This window comes from Oncorhynchus keta, chromosome 27 (genome assembly GCF_023373465.1).
Source record: "Oncorhynchus keta strain PuntledgeMale-10-30-2019 chromosome 27, Oket_V2, whole genome shotgun sequence".
Classification (NCBI taxonomy): Eukaryota; Metazoa; Chordata; class Actinopteri; order Salmoniformes; family Salmonidae; genus Oncorhynchus; species Oncorhynchus keta.
In genome coordinates this window covers 13765419-13788214 of record NC_068447.1, presented here as the reverse complement: position 1 = coordinate 13788214, position 22796 = coordinate 13765419, and the positions used below count along the sequence as shown (strand labels likewise).

The 22796-nt window shown below is 44.1% G+C and overlaps 1 protein-coding gene across 3 annotated transcripts in view; it reads left to right on the top strand.

Moving 5' to 3' along the window:
* The window catches only part of gripap1 (GRIP1 associated protein 1), an 85215-nt gene extending 71931 nt beyond the window's left edge, over positions 1-13284 (top strand). For all 3 annotated transcript variants that reach the window (XM_052481717.1, XM_052481719.1, XM_052481718.1), the window contains 2 exons: positions 7897-8081; positions 11757-13284. In XM_052481717.1, coding sequence (XP_052337677.1) covers positions 7897-8081; positions 11757-11834 — 263 coding nt within the window. In that variant the 3' untranslated portion in view covers positions 11835-13284. The remainder of the gene's footprint in view (positions 1-7896; positions 8082-11756) is intronic.
* The last annotated feature ends 9512 nt before the right edge of the window (positions 13285-22796 follow it).

The window sequence follows — 22796 nt, the reverse complement described above, 5'->3', positions numbered from 1 at the left end:
ACTTGTATTTTCATCAACATTTATAATGAGTATTTCTGTAAATTGATGTGGCTCTCTGCAAAATCACCAGATGTTTTTGGAACTAGTGAACATAACGCGCCAATGTGTTTTTTATATAAATATGAACTTTATCGAACAAAACGTACATGTACTGTGTAACATAAAGTCCTATGAGTGTCATCTGATTAAGATCATCAAAGGTTAGTGATTAATTCTATTTCTGATTTTTGTGACCCCACTCTTTGGCTGGAAAAATGACTGTGTTTTCTGTGACTTGGCTCTGACCTAACATAATCATTTGTGGTGCTTTCGCTGTAAAGCCTATTTGAAATCGGACACTGTGGTGGGATTAACAACAAGATTACCTTTAAAATGGTATAAAATACTTGTATTTTTTTAATTGTGAGATTACTGTTGTTTGAATTTGGCGCCCTGCACTTTCACTGGCGGTTGTCATATCGATTCCGTTAACAGGATCTTAGCCCTAAGAAGTTTTTTAAAGGGGTACTTCAGGATTTTGGCAATGAAGCCCTTTTTCTACTTCCTCAGTAGATGGATCATGGATACCATTTCTATATATCTGCGTGCAGTTTGAAGGATGTTGCTAACTAGCATTTTTTTTAAAACATTTTATTTAAACTTTATTTGACCAGGCAAGTCAGTAAGAACAAATTCTTATTTACAATGATGGCCTAGGAACAGTGGGTTAACTGCCTTGTTCAGGGGCAGAACGACATATTTATACCATGTCAGCTCGGGGATTCAATCTAGCACCTTTTCGGTTACTGGCCCAACACTCTAACCACTAAGCTACCTGCTGCCCCAAAGCATTAGCTTAATGACTGGAAGTATAGAAAACTGCTAGGATGCTAGTAGAGACCATAGACTTATAGTCGTTGTGCTGAGCATCGGCTGGCAAAACTACCTCTTAACTTCCTTCCTACTGGATGCAGAGACATAAAAATGTTATCCATGAGTTCATCTGACTCTGGGTCAGTAGATAAAGGGCTTTATCTACTTCCCCTGAGTCCGATGAAGGGCTTAATTGCCAAAATCCCAAAGTATCCCTTTAAATGTTGGAACAAATGTCTCCATTATCAATGTGTTGTCACTTACTCTGCTGAGCAGCTTTTTCTTGTTAAGAGAGCTCTTCCTTTATCAGCCACAGTACTGAAACACAATATTGATTTGTCACGGGAAACACGGTAAACTAAAATGAACCTTTTCTAAAATATTAAATACACATTTCCAAAGTGTCACACATGACTTGCATGCACCCCTGTACACACACACACACACACACACACACACACACACACACACACACACACACACACACACACACACACATATTTAGTCTAGAGAAAGTTAACCTACAATCTCCTCAGTGGGCTTGATGTTTTAAGTGTCAGATTGTGAAAGGTGATCTTGATTGGATGTGCCTGTCTCAACTGAGAGACACGTCTCAGCATTAGGCTGACAAAGAGTACCCTTTGCAACGCTGGCAACCGACGCTGTTCAGGCGATCTCTGCTCTTGACCCGTGTTGAACCCTGCTTAACAGTGTGGCAATTCAGCAGGGAGCTGACTTCATGGCCAGCGGAGCACTGTGCACCCTTCAAGTAGGGGACCTTGTGTCTACAAGGAGCTGACAATGTCATCAACTCCCCCAATAGAAAACATGTCCTCAATTAATCATGCCATTAGCTTGTCCAGTTACAATATCACGTCAATGACGGCTGTCATGATCTTTAAGTAAAGCCTACTGCGTTTAGGGTTACAGCTGCTTTGACTAGGGCTGTGGCAACTGTGCACGCCCTTATCCAATTCAGAGGTGCATATTGAAGATATTGGAAGAACTGTCCACATTTACTTTTCGTCAGCCAACAAGATGAGTAGGTCTAACCAACAGCAAAAGCACTAGCCTATGTCAATCTACTATCTCCTATAGTCAACCTATTCTCTGCGAGAAATAAATATTCCAAACATAGTCTGGGACAGCTGTGGGATGCTATAGATCCCAAATTAATACAACCACTAGCATCAAAAAACCTTTTTTATGCAATGTGGCTGACACAACAGATCAGAACGTTTAGGTTAAACTATTAAGCTATTTCTTCATATTATAAGCGTAACAATGCACACATGGTATGCTATAAGCGTGACTGTTCCAGTAGCGGAAAACACCATTATCAAAATTGACAGCAAATGCAATTATGCATGTAATGCTTTTATAATAAAGGTACATTTTTATATTGAAAATGGTCTTCCCCAAACTTGAAACTCGCACGCTGCTTAAAAATGCCAGTTAGGCTCTACACCCCTTGTAAAGCGGATTAATGTGCTTAATTTTAAGACCTTTTGGCCACTTTAGTTGTGATACAAACCTTATTGAGAGAGCCAAGCCTATGGGTTCATAGCTTCAACCCCACAGCACGCACACCAATTGATTAATGAACTGCTGAATGTCTCTTTTTTTTCTCTCTTGCTTTGTTTGCTCTTTTCAGTATTGTGTCTTATCTCTGATAGCTAATGCTTAGAGAAGAGCTTATGTCAAGTGTTGAAGTGTTGTGGTTGCAAGCCTTCTTTTGGGGTGTTGTTATAGGCCACCAAGTGCTAACAGTCAGTATCTAAATAAGATATGTGAAATGCTTGATAGTGTATGTGATGTAAACGGAGAGGTCCACTTTCTTGGGGACCTGAACATTGACTGGTTTTCATCAAGCTGTCTGCTCAACAGGAGGCTTCTCACTGGTTCCAGTGCCTGTAATCTGGTTCAGGTTATTAATCAACCTACCAGGGTGTTTACAAACACTACAGGAACAACATCATCCACATGCATCGATCACGTTTTTATTAATACTGTAGAACTTTGTTCTAAATCTGTGTCTGTACCCGTTGGATGCAGGGATCACAATATAGTAGCAATATCCAGGAAAGCCACATTTCAAATTCTCGGGCCTAAAATAGTGTATAATAGATCATATAAAATATTTTGCTTTTACTCTTATGTGGATGATGTTAAAAATATTTGTTTGTCTGATATGATTAATAAGGAGCATCCAGACATTGCACTTGATGAATTTATGAAATTGCTTCTTCCAATTATTGATAAACATGAACCTGTTAAGAAACTGACTGTTAGAACTGTTAAGGCTCCATGGATTGATGAGGAATTGAACAACTGTATGGTTGAAAGAGATGGGGCAAAAGCAGTGGCTAATAAGTCTGGCTGTACATCTGACTGGCTGACTTACTGCAAATTGAGAAATTATGTGACTAAACTCAACAAAAAGCCAAGCACAATGACATAAAGACAATCAACGCCATCTTCTTTCAAATCAGACGGCTTATTTATCACAAAACCATTAATGTTGCCAATTACAAGGGATACGGTCACCTATCAGACTATTCTTGATTTAATCTCGTCTTTACATATACTAAATAATATATGTGACGTTTTGATTTAGAATTGACCATTATCATGCACCAGTATCAAAACAGGGGACCTCTTTGGTCCTTTTAAAAACCGAATGTATGTCAAATATTGTGTGCTATAGCTTGGAAATGAATAAATGTGACTGGATGACAACATGTTTCCAGTACTAGGGCTGTTTCCCTAAAGAAGTTAACTCCGCTTTGTGTTTTGTTTCCTTGTCACGGTATTAAAAAGTATCGCGGTTCTGGTATCATCCTGGGCCTTGAACAGTTTCTCAACTTTGATGTTTCATTAAATAGCTACATTTCACTTCTTTACTCAGCTTAAACTTCCAGAAACACTTTTGATGACCTTGTAATGCATTGTAAATACGTACAGTTGAAGTCAGAAGTTTATATACACTTAGGTTGGAACCATTAAAACTTGTTTTTCAACCACTCCACCATTTTTTTGTTAACAAACTATAGTTTTGTCAAGTTTGTTAGGACATCTACTTTGTGCATAACTCAAGTCATTTTTCCAACAATTGTTTAGACAGATTATTTCACTTCAAGGCCTACCTTCAAACTCAGTGTCTCTTTGCTTGACATCATGGGAGAATCAAAAGAAATCAGCCAAGACCTCATCAAAAAATTGTACCCTCCACAAGTCTAGTTCATCCTTGGGAGCAATTTCCAAATGCCTGAAGGTACCACATTCATCTGTACAAACAATAGTATGCATGCATTAACGCCATGGGACCACGCAGTCGTCATACCACTCAGGAAGGAGATGTGTTCTGTCTCTTAGAGATGAACGTACTTTGGTGCGAAAAGTGCAAATCAATCCCAGAACAACAGGAAGGACCTTGTGAAGATGCTGGAGGAAACCGGTACAAAAGTACCTTTATCCACAGTAAAACAAGCCCTATATCAACATAACCTGAAAAGCCGCTCAGCATGGAAGAAGCCAATTTCCCCGAAACCGCCATAAAGAAGCCAGACTACGGTTTACAACTGCACATGGTGACAAAGATCGTACTTTTTGGAGAAATGTCCTCTGGTCTCATGAAACAAAAATAGAACTGTTTGGCCGTAATGACCATCGTTATGTTTGAAGGAAAAGGGGGAGGCTTTCAAGCCGAAGAACACCATCCCAACCATGAAGCACGGGGGTGGCAGCATCATGTTGTGGGGGTGCTTTGCTACAGGAGGGATTGGTGCACTTGACAAAATAGAAGGCATCATAAGGGAGGGAAATTCTGTGGATATATTGAAGCAACATCTCAAGACATCAGTCAGGAAGTTGAAGCTTGGTCACAAATGGGTCTTCCAAATGGACAATGACCCCAAGCATACTTCTAAAGTTGTGGCAAAATGGCTTAAGGACAACAAAGTCAAGGTATTGGAGTGGCCATCACAGAGCCCTGACCTCAATCCTATAGAAAATGTGCAGAACTGAAAAAACATGTGAGCAAGGAGGCCGACAAACCTGACTCGGTTACACCAGCTCTGTCAGGAGGAATGGGCCAAAATTCACCCAACTTATTGTGGGAATCTTGTGGAAGTTTACCTAAAACATTTGACCCAAGTTAAACAATTGAAAGGCAATGCTACCAAATACTAATTGAGTGTATGTAAACTTCTGAGCCACTGGGGAATGTGAAAACGGAAATAAATCCCTCTACTATTTATTCTGACATTTCACATTCTTAAAATAAAGTGGTGATCCTAACTGACCTAGGACAGGGAATTTTTACTCTGATTAAATATCAGGAATTGTGGAAAACTGAGTTTAAATGTATTTTGCTAAGGTGTATGTAAACGTCCGACTTCAACTGTAGGTCCTAGTTCAAAGGAACTGTAAAATCATACTCTACATGACCAAAAGTAGGCCTGGCTCGCAGTCAGCGTTCCAAATCATCCCAAAGGTGTTCGATGGGGTTGAGGTCAGTGCTTTGTGCATGCCAGTCAAGTTCTTCCATACCAATCGCAACAATGCATTTCGGTGTTGAGCTTTGGTTTGTGCACGGGGGCATTGTCATGCTGAAACAGGAAAGGTCCTTCCTTAAACTGTTGCCACAATGTTGGAATTACATTATTATCTAGAATGTCATTGTATCCTGTAGAGTTTAAATTTCCCTTCACTGGAAGTAAGGGGCCTAGCCGAACCATGAAGAACAGCCCCAGACCATTATTCCTCCTCCACCAATCTTTACATTTGGCACTATGCATTCATGGAGATAGCGTTCTCCTGGCATCCGCAAAATCCAGATTCGTCCAGCGAACTGCAAGATCCTGAAGCGTGTCATCACTCCAGATAACGTGTTTCCACTGCTTCAGAGTACAATGGTGGCAAGCTTTACACCACTCCAGCTGATGCTTTGCATTGCGCTTGGTGATCTTAGGCTTGTGTGCGGCTGCTCGGCCATCAACCCATTTCATGAAGCTCTCGATTAACCTCTTGCTCCTACCTGACACGCAGGCGTCCCATCTAGACATCTGGAAATGCAAATGCGCTACGCTAAATGCTAATAGTACTAGTTAAAACTCAAACGTTCATTAAAATACACATGCAGGGTATTGAATTAAAGCTATTATCTGATAGCATGTAACACCCCAAAAGACACAGGGGACGTAAACAAAATAATTAGCATAGTCGTCGCGACACAAACCGTACAAATAAAATATAAAACATTCATTACCTTTGACCATCTTCTTTGTTGACACTCCTAGATGTCCCATAATCGCTATTGGGTCTTTTTTTCGATTAAATTGGTCCATATATAGCCTACATATCGATCTATGAAGACTGTGTGATAAACGGAAAAAAATAGCGTCTTATAACGTAAAGTCATTTTTTTAAATTAAAAAAGTCGACGATAAACTTTCACAAAACACTTCGAAATACTTTTGTAATGCAACTTTAGGTATTAGTACACGTTAATAAGCGATCAAATTGATCACGAGGCGATGTATATTCTATATGGGGTACGTCTGGAAATAATGGGTAAATCCGGGTAAATCTCAACCAAAATATCCGGTCGGAGACCTGAACAAATGGCTTGTCTCTTCTTCGTTTGACCAAGAAACAAAGCCTAGGCAAATGACAAGACTGTTGACATCGTGTGGAAGCTGTAGGTATTGCAACCTCAGCCCCATTTAATGTGGTTCGCCTTTATCAATGGGTTGAAGTGGCGGATGGATATATATTTCCATTTTCAGTGATCAGATTTTCCTGCGCTTTTCGATGAAACGCACATTCTGTTATAGTCACAGCCGTGATTTAACCAGTTTTATAAACGTCTGAGTGTTTTCTATCCACACATACTAATCATATGCATATACTATATTCCTGGCATGAGCAGCAGGGCGCTGAAATGTTGTGCGATTTTTAACAGAATGTTTGAAAAAGTAAGGAGGTAGGAGTAACAGGTTAACAGTTATTGTGCTGACGTTACTTCCAGAGGCAGTTTGGAACTTGGTAATGAGTGTTGCAACCGAGGAGAGACGATGTTTATGTGGTACGCGCTTCAGCACTCGCTGTTCCCGTTCTGAGCTTGTGTGGTTTACCACTTTGTGGCTGAACCGTTGTTGTTCCTAAACGTTTCCACTTCACAAGAACAGCACTTACAGTTGATCGGGGCAGCTCTAGCAGAGCAGACATTTGACCAATTGACTTACTGGAAAGATGGCATGTTATGACAGTGCCACGTTGAAAGTCACTGATCTCTTCAGTAAGGCCATTCTACTGCCAATGTTTGTCTATGGAGATTGCATAGCTGTGTGCTTGAATTTATACACCTGACAGCAACGGCTGTGGCTGAAATAGACGGATCCAGCATTTTTAAAGGGTGTCCACATACTTTTGTATTCATAGTGTATGTATTTTAAGTCTACCATGGGTATGCTAGAAGACCTAAACACATTATCACACCGGATGTTCACAATTTTTTCTCAACTGTCATTGTTTGGCAATAGATCTATATCTGCCTTGTAGAGCATCTCTAGTGTTGTCTTTTCAAATGGTATCGGACGTGAGGAACAATATCTCATTAGTCAGACCGATAACTGCTCAGTCCCTTTAGTAAACTGTTGAGGGGTTTAAAGTACCTAACCAGGGATCTCCAGCAGGGCAAACTCCTCCCAGAATAGACTGACTAGAATCAACTCACAGACCATATGGTAATGGGCCTGTTGCATAAAGTTATCAAGTGATTTAGATGTCGGCTAATGGATGGGTGATACTGCTGCATTTGGAACATTGATCTCAACATGTACTATTACTGATTCACATTGAATGAATTGCATGCATCACTGACAAATTAAATGTACATTAGATATAATTTATAAGGCAGTTTTAATTAGGGCCCTTGGTTATTTCCTGGGTTGGTCTCCAGGAACAACTGCTGGCTCTTGTTCAATGAAGCATGGCTGTGAATTGTCCCTTTGAGTAATGTGTACCTTCTCTCACCTGCAGCACATGGTGCACATGGTGCAACGGCGGTTGCCCATCACGTGGGCCAGGTGGGGGGACATGGACATGGCTTGGGCTCTGTGCTCAGGGACCTGGTGAAGCCTGGGGACGAGAACATGCGGGAAATGAACAAGAAGCTGCAGAACATGCTGGAAGAACAGCTGACCAAGAACATGCATTTACAGAAGGTAGGCAAACACTACGGGAGGTGGGCCACACTACGGGAGGTGGGCCACACTACGGGAGGTGGGCCACACTACGGGAGGTGGGCCACACTGCGGGAGGTGGGCCACACTACGGGAGGTGGGCCACACTGCGGGAGGTGGGCCACACTGCGGGAGGTGGGCCACACTGCGGGAGGTGGGCCACACTGCGGGAGGTGGGCCACACTGCGGGAGGTGGGCCACACTGCGGGAGGTGGGCCACACTGCGGGAGGTGGGCCACACTGCGGGAGGTGGGCCACACTGCGGGAGGTGGGCCACACTACGGGAGGTACACTGCAGTGAAAAACTATTTGCCTCCTTTCTGATTTTTGCACATTTTTTATACTGAATCTTTTCAGATCTTCAACCAAAACCCAATATTATATAAAGGGAACCTGAGTTTACAAATAACAACAAAAAATAAAAGCATTTTTAAACTGAATGCAGCAATACAACAACTGCTGAAGGTGGCACAGCCAGTTATTGAGTGTAACGGGGTAATTACTTTTTCACACAGGGGAATTGAGTGTTACATAACTTTAATTAAATAAATAAAATAAGTAAGATTTTTTTGTTATTTGTAAAATTAGGTTCCCTTTATCTAATATTATGTTTTGGTTGAAAAAATATGCAAACATTTTGATTATCAGAAAAGGGGGCAAATACTTTTTCACAGCACTGTAGGCTGCACTGTAGAAGGTAGGCGGGCTGCACTGTAGAAGGTAGGCGGGCTGCACTGTAGAAGGTAGGCGGGCTGCACTGTAGAAGGTAGGCGGGCTGCACTGCAGAAGGTAGGCGGGCTGCACTGCAGAAGGTAGGCGGGCTGCACTGCGGAAGGTAGGCGGGCTGCACTGCGGAAGGTAGGCGGGCTGCACTGCGGAAGGTAGGCGGGCTGCACTGCGGAAGGTAGGCGGGCTGCACTGCGGAAGGTAGGCGGGCTGCACTGCGGAAGGTAGGCGGGCTGCACTGCGGAAGGTAGGCGGGCTGCACTGCGGAAGGTAGGCGGGCTGCACTGCGGAAGGTAGGCGGGCTGCACTGCGGAAGGTAGGCGGGCTGCACTGCGGAAGGTAGGCGGGCTGCACTGCGGAAGGTAGGCGGGCTGCACTGCGGAAGGTAGGCGGGCTGCACTGCGGAAGGTAGGCGGGCTGCACTGCGGATGAGTTGATGTGTGGGGATCCATACCGAGGGCCAAATGTGTGACTTTGGGAGATGTGTGTAGTCAGTCAGTGTGACTGTGTAGGTGGCCTGCTGTCATCCAGCCCTGAGACTAGCGCACCATAGAGGTTATTATTCATCACAGGCCAAGGCGTTGGCGCACTGCCTTAATGTTCAAATGGGTTTATATGCAGGAATAGAAATGGACCTCCTCCAAGCAAAGTATGGTGGTGCAGTCTCTTGTTTGATTGGATTACAGTGTGGTGTTTCCATCATCATGCAGATTATTACCTCAGAACATGAACCTATCAAATTTCTCCTGGCCTTTTGAGGAACTGTGCTGAACTAATCGGTGGTAACTGACCCTGTTTATTGTTGCATCAATGATACAGTTCTCTGTTGATATTTAGTGTGTGTGTGTGCTGGTTAGCTACAGTGAGGCATGTAGTGCTGTAGTAGGTCTTGGAGACAGTCTAGGTTCTTGGCTGTGTGGTGTGTAACTCCCACGGGGAGTTGTAGGTTACACAAACAACCGGCTTTAACCTTGGCTTGGAAGACACCTGAGAAATTTGGGACAGGGCTTGCCGGCACTCTGGCTCTGCTAATTTTCTAGACAACTTAGAATAGCTGTCAGTGTGTCCATAAAAATAAATCAAGTCTGATATTCGGTTGCAGTCGTCCTCCTCTGGATCTTTGATTTACAGACAGCCGATGATCCTCTTTGATGTTCTCCATTGTAAATATGATTACATTTTATGCAGATGAGAGGGGAGCTCAATTACAGTTCCCAAAAAATGTGTCTAGTTGTGGAAGAGGCGGCTGTAGGCTCTGACATAAGCAGCCCAACGCTGGTAGCTAGCTGTGGGAGAAGCAGCTGTAGGCTCTGACATAAGCAGCGCAACGCTGGTAGCTAGTTGTGGGAGAAGCAGCTGTAGGCTCTGACATAAGCAGCCCAACGCTGGTGGCTAGTTGTGGAAGAAGCGTCTCTAGGCTCTGACATAAGCAGCCCAACGCTGGTAGCTAGTTGTGGAAGAAGCGTCTCTAGGCTCTGACATAAGCAGCCCAACGCTGGTAGCTAGTTGTGGAAGAAGCGTCTCTAGGCTCTGACATAAGCAGCCCAACGCTGGTAGCTAGTTGTGGAAGAAGCGTCTCTAGGCTCTGACATAAGCAGCCCAACGCTGGTAGCTAGTTGTGCCAGACTTGTTAACAGCAATGTAACTGTTTGCTTTTATCCAAATTAAATGAGAAAATCCTGATCTAATTAAGCACTTATGAGAGAATGCTGTAGGGGAGAGCAACCATGTAGAGCCACCCCCATTCCTCTCCTCTTCCACCTCCCCGTCCCTCCTTCCCCCGTCCCTCCTTCCCCCGTCCCACTCTCACCGTCCCTCCTTCCCCCGTCCCACTCTCACCGTCCCTCCTTCCCCCGTCCCACTCTCACCGTCCCTCCTTCCCCCGTCCCACTCTCACCGTCCCTCCTTCCCCCGTCCCACCCTCACCGTCCCTCCTTCCCCGTCCCACTCTCCCTCCTTCCCTCCGTCCCACTCTCACCGTCCCTCCTTCCCCCCGTCCCACTCTCACCGTCCCTCCTTCCCCCGTCCCACTCTCACCGTCCCTCCTTCCCCCGTCCCTCCTTCCCCCGTACCTCCCTTCCTCACCGTCCCACTCTCACCGTCTCTCCTTCCCCCGTCCCTCCTTCCCCCGTCCCACTCTCACCGTCCCTCCTTCCACCGTCCCACTCTCACATTCCTCCTTCCCCCGTCCCTCCTTCCCCCGTCCCTCCTTCCCCCGTCCCACTCTCACCGTCCCTCCTTCCACCGTCCCACTCTCACATTCCCCCTTCCCTCCTTCCCCCGTCCCTCCTTCCCCCGTCCCTCCCTCCCTCACCGTCCCTCCCTCACCGCTGCTACCAAGTAGCCTTTCAGCCATGGACTCCTAATCGTGTGCTGGAGCATGATGAAGCCGTGTCGCAGCCCACAAAGTGCAGAATGACAAAGGGTGCTGTGATGATTGCGCTCGATACTGGTGAACCTGCAGGTTCACCCCCCATCTCCTCTCTGGATTTGGTGGGCAGCGGCAAGCAGCGAGTCATGAATATTCAGTGCCTGTTGGAGCCACCAGCCCAGAAACAAACAGCCCTGTTAATATTTGATGGCTCTTGCTTTAGAGTGAGCACACAGAGGAAGGGACATTGGCTTTTTCTGGTAGGAGATTGCAGCTGAACCTGAGTCTGTCTGCTAAATGGCTCCCCTGCACCCTGGCTGGAGGAAATGTTGATTTGGTTGATATTATATAGTCTCCATGCTACAATTGTCAATGTTACAGTTGTTTCCCAACACCTTGCATGAACTCTCTGATGTTTGGTATTTCGTTAGCTACAGTACTTCAGAATGAGTGAGGATGAAAGAGTTTTGGATATGAAAATGCCAGGAATGAACAGAGGTTTTGGTTTGCTACTCAGCTTTGTGGTATTAAAATAGCAATTTTTGTTTGTCTTTTTTTAGGACCTTGAAGTTCTGTCTCAGGAGATTGTCCGTTTAAGTAAAGACTCAAGTCCTGGAGCTGGCTCAGCTACGGGCTAAAAGACTGGAACAAGTCCATCCTCTCTGCCCTCTCTCTTCACCTGTTTCTGTGGCCAACAAGAGGACATTACCTAACTGACTGACTGAACCTCTGGCTGGGAACACAGATGAAAGGAGAGGGATAGAGGAGGGTAGGAAAGGGTTCGTTCTCTTGAAACTGCTTTACTACTGAATGTACTTACTGTAACATGTCTTGGTTCTTTCTGTGGTATTGTGATCTGACTTCTGTCTGTCTGCACTCTCTGCCTCCCCACTCTGGTGTGATCTGACTTCTGTCTGTCTCTGCACTCTCTGCCTCCCCACTCTGGTGTGATCTGACTTCTGTCTGTCTCTGCACTCTCTGCCTCCCCACTCTGGTGTGATCTGACTTCTGTCTGTCTCTGCACTCTCTGCCTCCCCACTCTGGTGTGATCTGACTTCTGTCTGTCTCTGCACTCTCTGCCTCCCCACTCTGGTGTGATCTGACTTCTGTCTGTCTCTGCACTCTCTGCCTCCCCACTCTGGTGTGATCTGACTTCTGTCTGTCTCTGCACTCTCTGCCTCCCCACTCTGGTGTGATCTGACTTCTGTCTGTCTCTGCACTCTCTGCCTCCCCACTCTGGTGTGATCTGACTTCTGTCTGTCTCTGCACTCTCTGCCTCCCCACTCTGGTGTGATCTGACTTCTGTCTGTCTGCACTCTCTGCCTCCCCACTCTGGTGTGATCTGACTTCTGTCTGTCTCTGCACTCTCTGCCTCCCCACTCTGGTGTGATCTGACTTCTGTCTGTCTCTGCACTCTCTGCCTCCCCACTCTGGTGTGATCTGACTTCTGTCTGTCTCTGCACTCTCTGCCTCCCCACTCTGGTGTGATCTGACTTCTGTCTGTCTGCACTCTCTGCCTCCCCACTCTGGTGTGATCTGACTTCTGTCTGTCTCTGCACTCTCTGCCTCCCCACTCTGGTGTGATCTGACTTCTGTCTGTCTCTGCACTCTCTGCCTCCCCACTCTGGTGTGATCTGACTTCTGTCTGTCTCTGCACTCTCTGCCTCCCCACTCTGGTGTGATCTGAAGAATAGCAGAAGGCAACAATGTCTGGATGCCAGGACACAGTGCTTTACTGGTTCACGACTTCAAGAGATTGTTTAATGTTGCGAATAACAAGAGACATTCTGCCTACTCATACAGAGGCTTAAGCTGTTGTGTTTTGCCTGTACTCGTATTAATTTCTTTATACTTTCAACTCTGCAACTCTTGTTTTTGTTTGTATAAATCCTGTATATATGAATATGAAAAATCAACTGTAGTAATTTAACTGTCCTCAGAGTAATAAGTATTGTAATGAAACAGCCGAGTCGTTACAGTATTGTATATGAGCCAAAATGATTGTAAAGGTTTTATGTCCGTCATACATTCTAGATGCTGAAATGTCCAGTTTGAGTTTGTCTGGGGAAAGTTTTTTTTTTACAAAAACTCAATAACATACATAGTGTTGAGGACTGGATCAAACCACCACTGCTTTTTGGGGAATGGACAAAACCACTCCTATCTCTGGGTCGCTGGACCACACCACCCCTGTGTCCACTCACTGGGTTAGATCTCTGTGCTCGTTTCCTTTTAATCTGCACCAGTCCCGTGACTGCAGCAGAATCACAGAGGAGGCCTTAGCAGCTCAGCATCTGGTGTCAACCTGAACATGATGTCCAACTCCACAGAGACTGGCTGGATGCCTGCTTTGTGGCCCGCTTTCAAAATGTCACTTTAGCTGCTTTCTCTATCCCCAATTAAGACTCCAGGTGTGGTTAGTTTTGCACATTTAATTCCGGCTCAACTCCACTTTGATATTTTCTAAAAAATATTAGATTCTAAATAAGAGGAAGCAGAGGATTCTCTGTGATGAGCAGATTAATTTGCCCCCCTGGTTGAGGTCTAACAACAGTGTCAGTTGTCTTGAGTTCCACACTTCCTTCACTCTGGCAAAGCTCATCAGTGTGATCGCTGAGTTCAACTCTTCCTTCACTCTGGCAAAGCTCATCAGTGTGCTCGCTGAGTTCCACTCTTCCTTCACTCTGGCAAAGCTCATCAGTGTGATCGCTGAGTTCCACTCTTCCTTCACTCTGGCAAAGCTCATCAGTGTGCTCGCTGAGTTCCACTCTTCCTTCACTCTGGCAAAGCTCATCAGTGTGCTCGCTGAGTTCCACTCTTTCTTCACTCTGGCAAAGCTCATCAGTGTGCTCGCTGAGTTCAACTCTTCCTTCACTCTGGCAAAGCTCATCAGTGTGCTCGCTGAGTTCAACTCTTCCTTCACTCTGGCAAAGCTCATCAGTGTGCTCGCTGAGTTCAACATGGACAGGAAACTCATCACCAATATTTATTATCTGCCATCAATACCTGGCCATTACTGTGTGTCAGAAGAACTGGCCCCATGCCCTGTAGGATGAGGAAAACATGAATCATGTGAAGCTGTGCCTTCTATTTCACCTGTCTTTTGACTTACTTAGCAAATTTCTTATTTTAAATGACTTCTCAACATGACTGAACAGCAGTAGCTGGGCAGATCAGATGGTATAACACAGCGTGCATACCTACCTGTGTTAGCCTACTTTGAGACATGTTTCCCTTATCTGAGAATGTATGCACTTCATGAACACTTGTTTAGGAACGAACAGATTGGTCATTGGAAGCCCCCAAGAACGTCTTCTCTTATGTAAGTAAGGCTGGGCGATATATCAAATTAATATGATATATTAAAATATATTTTTTGGCGAGAAGTTTCAAATGCCTATGTCACAAGAATCTAGGTTTTTATTTTATGTTCATTTTTTTATGAGCGTTTTATGTATTTTTGGTCTCTTCTCACTCCACAGACACCAAGCCCCTCCCCCTCCACTCACAACAATCACGAAAGATAACTTCTTCATCTCATACCTTTTTACAGACAGACTTTACGGTATGTTGCTTGTTAAAAAAAAAAATCAGGTAATGTTTTTTAGAGCCCCATTCATACAGTCCAATTTTAGCCGCGTTCTTGCCAGGATAAGGCTTTTATACCTCCCGTGCACATGCCGGCAAGATTAGGAGTTGGAGGTGTATTTGAATAAATTCATTGAATGTACACCATCACAAATACGTTTTTGGCAGGTCCTAAGAAACATAAGACTAATAAAATATGTTTTCAAGACGAATAGAATGGTATCTTTTGAGTTGAAATGATGTTACTGGTCTGTGCAGACTATATTCTAAATGGCTGTGCCATGCACATGAAACCAATAGTGATTTTGTTCCTTAAACAGACAGGGCACACTTACTAGGCTACCCTGATCAGTCAACACATATACAGTATTTTTGAATAGGCTAAGAATATCATTAAATATAACGGTATAAAATACAATTCATATTTTCCCCAAACAATTTGCATCACATCAAAGGTGTGAAACTGCTGTCATGTAAAAAAAAAAGTTTTTTAAAATTTTTTTTAAGTGATATTTTGTAAGGAGAGACCAAGGTAAGCCCATGCTTTTATGATATCCAATTGGTAGTTACAGTCTTGTCTCATCGCTGCAACTCCCGTACAGACTCGGGAGAGGCGAAGGTCATGGTCCTCTGAAACACAACCCAACCAAGCCACACTCTGCTTCTTGACACAACACCTGCTTAACCCGGAAGCCAGCCACACCAATGTCTCGGAGGAAACACCGTGTCAGCGTGCATGCACCCGGTCTGCCACAGGAGTCACTAGAGGGCGATGGGACAAGGACATTCTTGACGGCCAAACCCTCCCCTAATCCGGACTACGCTGGGCCAATTGTGCGCCGCACCATAGGTCTCTCCGCCTGGACTCAAACCAGGATCTCTAGTTGCTCAGTTAGCAACTGCGATGCAGTGGCTTAGACCACTGCGCCAAATGTATCCACAGTAAGTCGCTCTGCAAAAAGTTTGCGGGATGCTAAAGTTTGCAGAAAAACTTATTTTGAAATGTGTATTTGACAAGCCATCTGTGGTACTGTGTTGTGTGGCAAAACTGCACATTTTAGAGTGGCCTTTTATTGTCGCCAGCACAAGGTGCACCGGTGTAATGATCATGCTGTTTAATCAGCTTCTTGATATGCCACACCTGTCAAGTGGATTCATTATCCTGGCAAAGGAGAAATGCTCACTAACAGGGATGTAAACAAATGTGTGCCCAAAATGTGAGAGAAATATGTTTTTGGTGCAAATGGAAAATTTGGGGGATCTTTTATTTCAGCTCATGAAACATGGGGCCAACACTTTACATGTTGCGTTTATATTTTAGTTTATACGACTTGATTAGTGTAGTGTTAGCTAGCTACATAGTTGTCTTTGCTGTCTTCGTATCCAAGATAATTGTGTAGTTTAGAGTGTGTAGTCTTAGAGTGATTATCTTAATTTACCGAGGTTAGCTAGCCAGCTATTTGTCGTCCTTAACGTAGGAGACACTGCTAGCTAGCCAACAGCTAGCCAACGTCTAGCCAACGTCTACCGAATAGAACTTCCCACTCAACAACCCGGTCGCATTCCGCTTCGCTCCACAGGTAGTATCACATTTTCATTTCATTTCATTACAGCACAACGGTTTGATTTGTTTGATCGTAGCTAGCTACATAGCTAGCTACATAGCAGTCTTTGTATCAAAGATAATTGTGTAGTCTAGAGCGATTTTCTAGGTTAGCTAGCCAGCTATTGTCGTTCTTTTAACGCAACGTAACGTAATCAACACTGCTAGCTAGCCAGCTAGCCCCCGAATAGCAGCACTGTAGAAACTATTACACTCAACGGAACGACTTGATTAGTGTAGTGTCAACAACGCAGCCACTGCCAGCTAGCCTATAAAGTCAACAACGCAGCCACTGCCAGCTAGCCTACTTCAGCAGTACTGTATCATTTTAGTCAATAAGATTCTTGCTACGTAAGCTTAACTTTCTGAACATTCGAGACGTGTAGTCCACTTGTCATTCAATCTCCTTGCATTAGCGTAGCCTCTTCTGTAGCCTGTCAACTATGTGTCTGTCTATCCCTGTTCTCTCCTCTCTGCACAGACCATACAAACACTCCACACCGCGTGGCCGTGGCCACCCTAATCTGGTGGTCCCAGCGCGCACGACCCACGTGGAGTTCCAGGTCTCCGGTAGCCTCTGGAACTGCCGATCTGCGGCCAACAAGGCAGAGTTCATCTCAGCCTATGCCTCCCTCCAGTCCCTCGACTTCTTGGCACTGACGGAAACATGGATCACCACAGATAACACTGCTACTCCTACTGCTCTCTCTTCGTCCGCCCACGTGTTCTCGCACACCCCGAGAGCTTCTGGTCAGCGGGGTGGTGGCACCGGGATCCTCATCTCTCCCAAGTGGTCATTCTCTCTTTCTCCCCTTACCCATCTGTCTATCGCCTCCTTTGAATTCCATGCTGTCACAGTTACCAGCCCTTTCAAGCTTAACATCCTTATCATTTATCGCCCTCCAGGTTCCCTCGGAGAGTTCATCAATGAGCTTGATGCCTTGATAAGCTCCTTTCCTGAGGACGGCTCACCTCTCACAGTTCTGGGCGACTTTAACCTCCCCACGTCTACCTTTGACTCATTCCTCTCTGCCTCCTTCTTTCCACTCCTCTCCTCTTTTGACCTCACCCTCTCACCTTCCCCCCCTACTCACAAGACAGGCAATACGCTCGACCTCATCTTTACTAGATACTGTTCTTCCACTAACCTCATTGCAACTCCCCTCCAAGTCTCCGACCACTACCTTGTATCCTTTTCCCTCTCGCTCTCATCCAACACTTCCCACACTGCCCCTACTCTGATGGTATCGCGCCGTCCCAACCTTCGCTCTCTCTCCCCCGCTACTCTCTCCTCTTCCATCCTATCATCTCTTCCCTCTGCTCAAACCTTCTCCAACCTATCTCCTGATTCTGCCTCCTCAACCCTCCTCTCCTCCTTTTCTGCATCCTTTGACTCTCTATGTCCCCTATCCTCCAGGCCGGCTCGGTCCTCCCCTCCCGCTCCGTGGCTCGACGACTCATTGCGAGCTCACAGAACAGGGCTCCGGGCAGCCGAGCGGAAATGGAGGAAAACTCGCCTCCCTGCGGACCTGGCATCCTTTCACTCCCTCCTCTCTACATTTTCCTCCTCTGTCTCTGCTGCTAAAGCCACTTTCTACCACTCTAAATTCCAAGCATCTGCCTCTAACCCTAGGAAGCTCTTTGCCACCTTCTCCTCCCTCCTGAATCCTCCTCTCCCCCCCTCCCTCTCTTTTTATTTTTTTATTTTACCTTTATTTAACCAGGCAAGTCAGTTAAGAACACATTCTTATTTTCAATGACGGCCTGGGAACAGTGGGTTTAACTGCCTGTTCAGGGGCAGAACGACAGAATCTGTCTCCTCACCACGCGCTCTCACCACTGGTGTCCCCCACGGCTCTGTTCTAGGCCCTCTCCTATTCTCGCTATACACCAAGTCACTTGGCTCTGTCATAACCTCACATGGTCTCTCCTATCATTGCTATGCAGACGACACACAATTAATCTTCTCCTTTCCCCCTTCTGATGACCAGGTGGCGAATCGCATCTCTGCATGTCTGGCAGACATATCAGTGTGGATGACTGATCACCACCTCAAGCTGAACCTCGGCAAGACGGAGCTGCTCTTCCTCCCGGGAAGGACTGCCCGTTCCGTGATCTCGCCATCACGGTTGACAACTCCATTGTGTCCTCCTCCCAGAGCGCTAAGAACCTTGGCGTGATCCTGGACAACACCCTGTCGTTCTCAACTAACATCAAGGCGGTGGCCCGTTCCTGTAGGTTCATGCTCTACAACATCCGCAGAGTACGACCCTGCCTCACACAGGAAGCGGCGCAGGTCCTAATCCAGGCACTTGTCATCTCCCGTCTGGATTACTGCAACTCGCTGTTGGCTGGGCTCCCTGCCTGTGCCATTAAACCCCTACAACTCATCCAGAACGCCGCAGCCCGTCTGGTGTTCAACCTTTCCAAGTTCTCTCACGTCACCCCGCTCCTCCGCTCTCTCCACTGGCTTCCAGTTGAAGCTTGCATCCGCTACAAGACCATGGTGCTTGCCTACGGAGCTGTGAGGGGAACGGCACCTCAGTACCTCCAGGCTCTGATCAGGCCCTACACCCAAACAAGGGCACTGCGTTCATCCACCTCTGGCCTGCTCGCCTCCCTACCACTGAGGAAGTACAGTTCCCGCTCAGCCCAGTCAAAACTGTTCGCTGCTCTGCTTTGTTCCAATGGTGGAACAAACTCCCTCACGACGCCAGGACAGCGGAGTCAATCACCACCTTCCGGAGACACCTGAAACCCCACCTCTTTAAGGAATACCTAGGATAGGATAAGTAATCCTTCTCACCCCCCTTAAAAGATTTAGATGCACTATTGTAAAGTGGCTTTTCCACTGGATGTCATAAGGTGAATGCACCAATTTGTAAGTCGCTCTGGATAAGAGCGTCTGCTAAATGACTTAAATGTAATATAAAATATTTTTGTTCAGTAAATAAAGATCAGCTGGCTACTCACTAGCACGTGGGCTTGTGCTTGAGAGATTGTTTATGAGACCTGTGTTCATTTTCTGTAATGCCTGCTACAAGAAGTTGGTCATTGTTGGTGGCTGTGCATTGTTCTGGTTAAATTTGTGTATTTTTTTTTATTTATCCCAAAACATTTTTATTGACAGAAAAGCCAGGTCAGTGATTATTGCAAAAATGCTGGTCAAACTATTAGTAGGTTTTATGGTTGTGGAAGACATATTTAGCCTTGAATTCATTCGATTATTCCAGACTCTTTGAAATGTAGTGTATTGACATCTAATTGTCAAATAAGCAACGCTTATTTAGAGAAAACATTTTTTTTAAATCCAGAGCGATATTGTGAATCGCCCGTAAATTAGAAGAAAAAAAACATGATTTTTAGGCCATATCGCCCAGACTTATAATACAAGGCTTGTCTACATATCCGTCTGAAATCAAGAAGGATATACAGTAATTGTATGTCATTAGTTAATTTGTCATTTAACATTATTAAGACTTTTATATTTAACATTTTAAAACTCTGATCATTTATTTATACCTGTAATCTATTTGTAATGCTATCATTAAGTTTACAGTAAAATACCCCTACATAGGTTCAGAAGATGTGTTGAGGAACATTCTTTAAAAAGCCCAGTCATCCATTAAAGACGTATTAGCAGATGAGTAACACTTTGCACTTGTTCAGTAGATTAAATATTGTGTGCTTTATTTAAATAGTCTTGTCCATTTATACATTTACTTTAAGTGTTTGAACTGCCAAACTCGGCTGCAGCAAAGTCCTCATAAATAATAACAGATGTAAGGGAATACCCCCCTGTATTGGACAAAAATGAATGGCAAGTCATTGGCATCGGACAAACCATATACACATTGGCCAATACCACCCAATTCGGCGTTGATTCATCCAAAGTGTATTGCAAATGCCATATGGCAATTGCCAGTTGTAACACTTTAAAAATTCAACAGGGGGCAAATGCGCTCCACCGGGGTTTTTCATATTGGATATGTAACCCAAGTTAATGTCCAAAAGTAAAATTTTGAAAAAATGAAATTTTTTTCAAAAACTTATCACCCCTTAAAAAGTGCTTTCTGGACCGTTTTTCGAAATTCTTTCGATTTTTTTGTCAATTACACATGTGTAAGAACTGTATGAATATACTTTTGTCCAATTTTATTATCATAATTAAAAAAAAAAAAATTATATGCGCATAAGGAATATGTTTTGTCCAATTCCAATATGATTTCATAGGAAGTCAAAGTCAAAAGTCAAAAATGTCAAAATTTTGTAAAAACTTCACACACCCATAAAAAGTGCTTTCTGGACCGTTTTTCGAAATTCTTTCGATTTTTTGTCAATTACACATGTGTAAGAACTGTATGAATATACTTTTGTCCAATTTTATTATCATAATTTTTTTTTTTTTTTTTTTTACATGCGCATAAGGAATATGTTTTGTCCAATTCCAATATGATTTCATAGGAAGTCAAAAGTCAAAAGTCAAAAATGTCAAAATTTTGTAAAAACTTCACACACCCTTAAAAAAGTGCTTTCTGGACCGTTTTTTGAAATTCTTTCAATTTTTTTGTCAATTACACATGTGTAAGAACTGTATGAATATACTTTTGTCCAATTTTATTATCATATTTTTTTATATATTTTTTTAAATTGTGCATAAGGATTTTTTTTGTGGGCCAAATGACGTAAGAAATTTGACATGCTCAAAAATCCTGCAGAAATGCAAAATTGACTGGCCTGATGAACTCGGGATGGCCGGGCAGTGATAGTTGTTCCTTTCCATCACTCGTTGTGTTGATTTCATCATGTCCATTAGGTGATGTTTTTTCACTATAGAATCATATTGCAAATGCACGTGCATTGTTGTGCAACTGGTAACCCAAAAATAAAAATATGGTTGTAAATGCATTTACCGGTCATTCTGATATTAATGCTCGCTATGGGAACACAGGATGGCCGGGCAGTGATAGTTGTACATTTCCATCACTCGTTGTGTTGATTTCATCATGTCCATTAGGTGATGTTTTTACACTATAGAATCATATTGCAAGTGCGCGCATTTGCAATATGTTTCAATGTGCATTTACCATATGAAATTTGACATGCTCAAAAATGCAAAATTGACTGGTCTGATGGACACAGGATGGCCGAGCAGTGATAGTTGTACATTTCCATCACTCGTTGTGTTGATTTCATCATGTCCATTAGGTGATGTTTTTTCACTATAGAATCATATTGCAAGTGCGCGCGCATTTGCAATATGTTTCAATGTGCATTTACCATATGAAATTTGACATGCTCAAAACTGCAAAATTGACTGGTCTGATGGACACAGGATGGCCGAGCAGTGATAGTTGTACATTTCCATCACTCGTTGTGTTGATTTCATCATGTCCATTAGGTGATGTTTTTTCACTATAGAATCATATTGCAAATGCACGTGCATTGTTGTGCAACTGGTAACCCAAAAATAAAAATATGGTTGTAAATGCATTTACCGGTCATTCTGATATTAATGCTCGCTATGGGAACACAGGATGGCCGGGCAGTGATAGTTGTACATTTCCATCACTCGTTGTGTTGATTTCATCATGTCCATTAGGTGATGTTTTTACACTATAGAATCATATTGCAAGTGCGCGCGCATTTGCAATATGTTTCAATGTGCATTTACCATATGAAATTTGACATGCTTAAAAATGCAAAATTGACTGGTCTGATGGACACAGGATGGCCGAGCAGTGATAGTTGTACCTTTCCATCACTCTTTGTGTTGATTTCATCATGTCCATTTGTTTATGTTTTCTCACTTTTGCAAAGTCACTGTGCATTTGCAATATGGTTCAATGGGCAGGTACCATCACGAATTTGTCATGCTATAAAAATCCTGCAGGAATGTGAAATTGACTGGCCCGATGAACTCGGGATAGCTGGGCAGTGATTCTGGTTCATCTCCATGGCTCGTTAGGGTTGATTTCAGAATGTCACTTTTGGTGATGGTCCCTCTCCGTTTAAACATATTGCTAATGTACAAAAGTCAACTAGCAAGTCAGTGTCCATCAGTCAATTAGATGTCATTTTGACACCAAACTGATACCAATTGACACCAAACCCACTTTTTCCAACTCATTTAGAAGCCAACTATCATATATGTCAGAGCAGGCCCATAATTCACAGCGCCTTTAGTTTAAAACATAATAAAAACGTAAAACACATAGTTACGTTCTAGCTGCGGGTCCAGGTCAGACATTATGTGAAGGCCTATGTGAGGCGACCCCGAATCCCGAGTTTCGGCTCGATAGGTCCTTCGGTGCCCGAGTAAAACCCTAATTGGTGCTGAAAATCCACTTTTTTCCATGCCTTGCTATGGGGTCCTTGAATGAGCAATCGGACCGAAACGTTGGGGTCC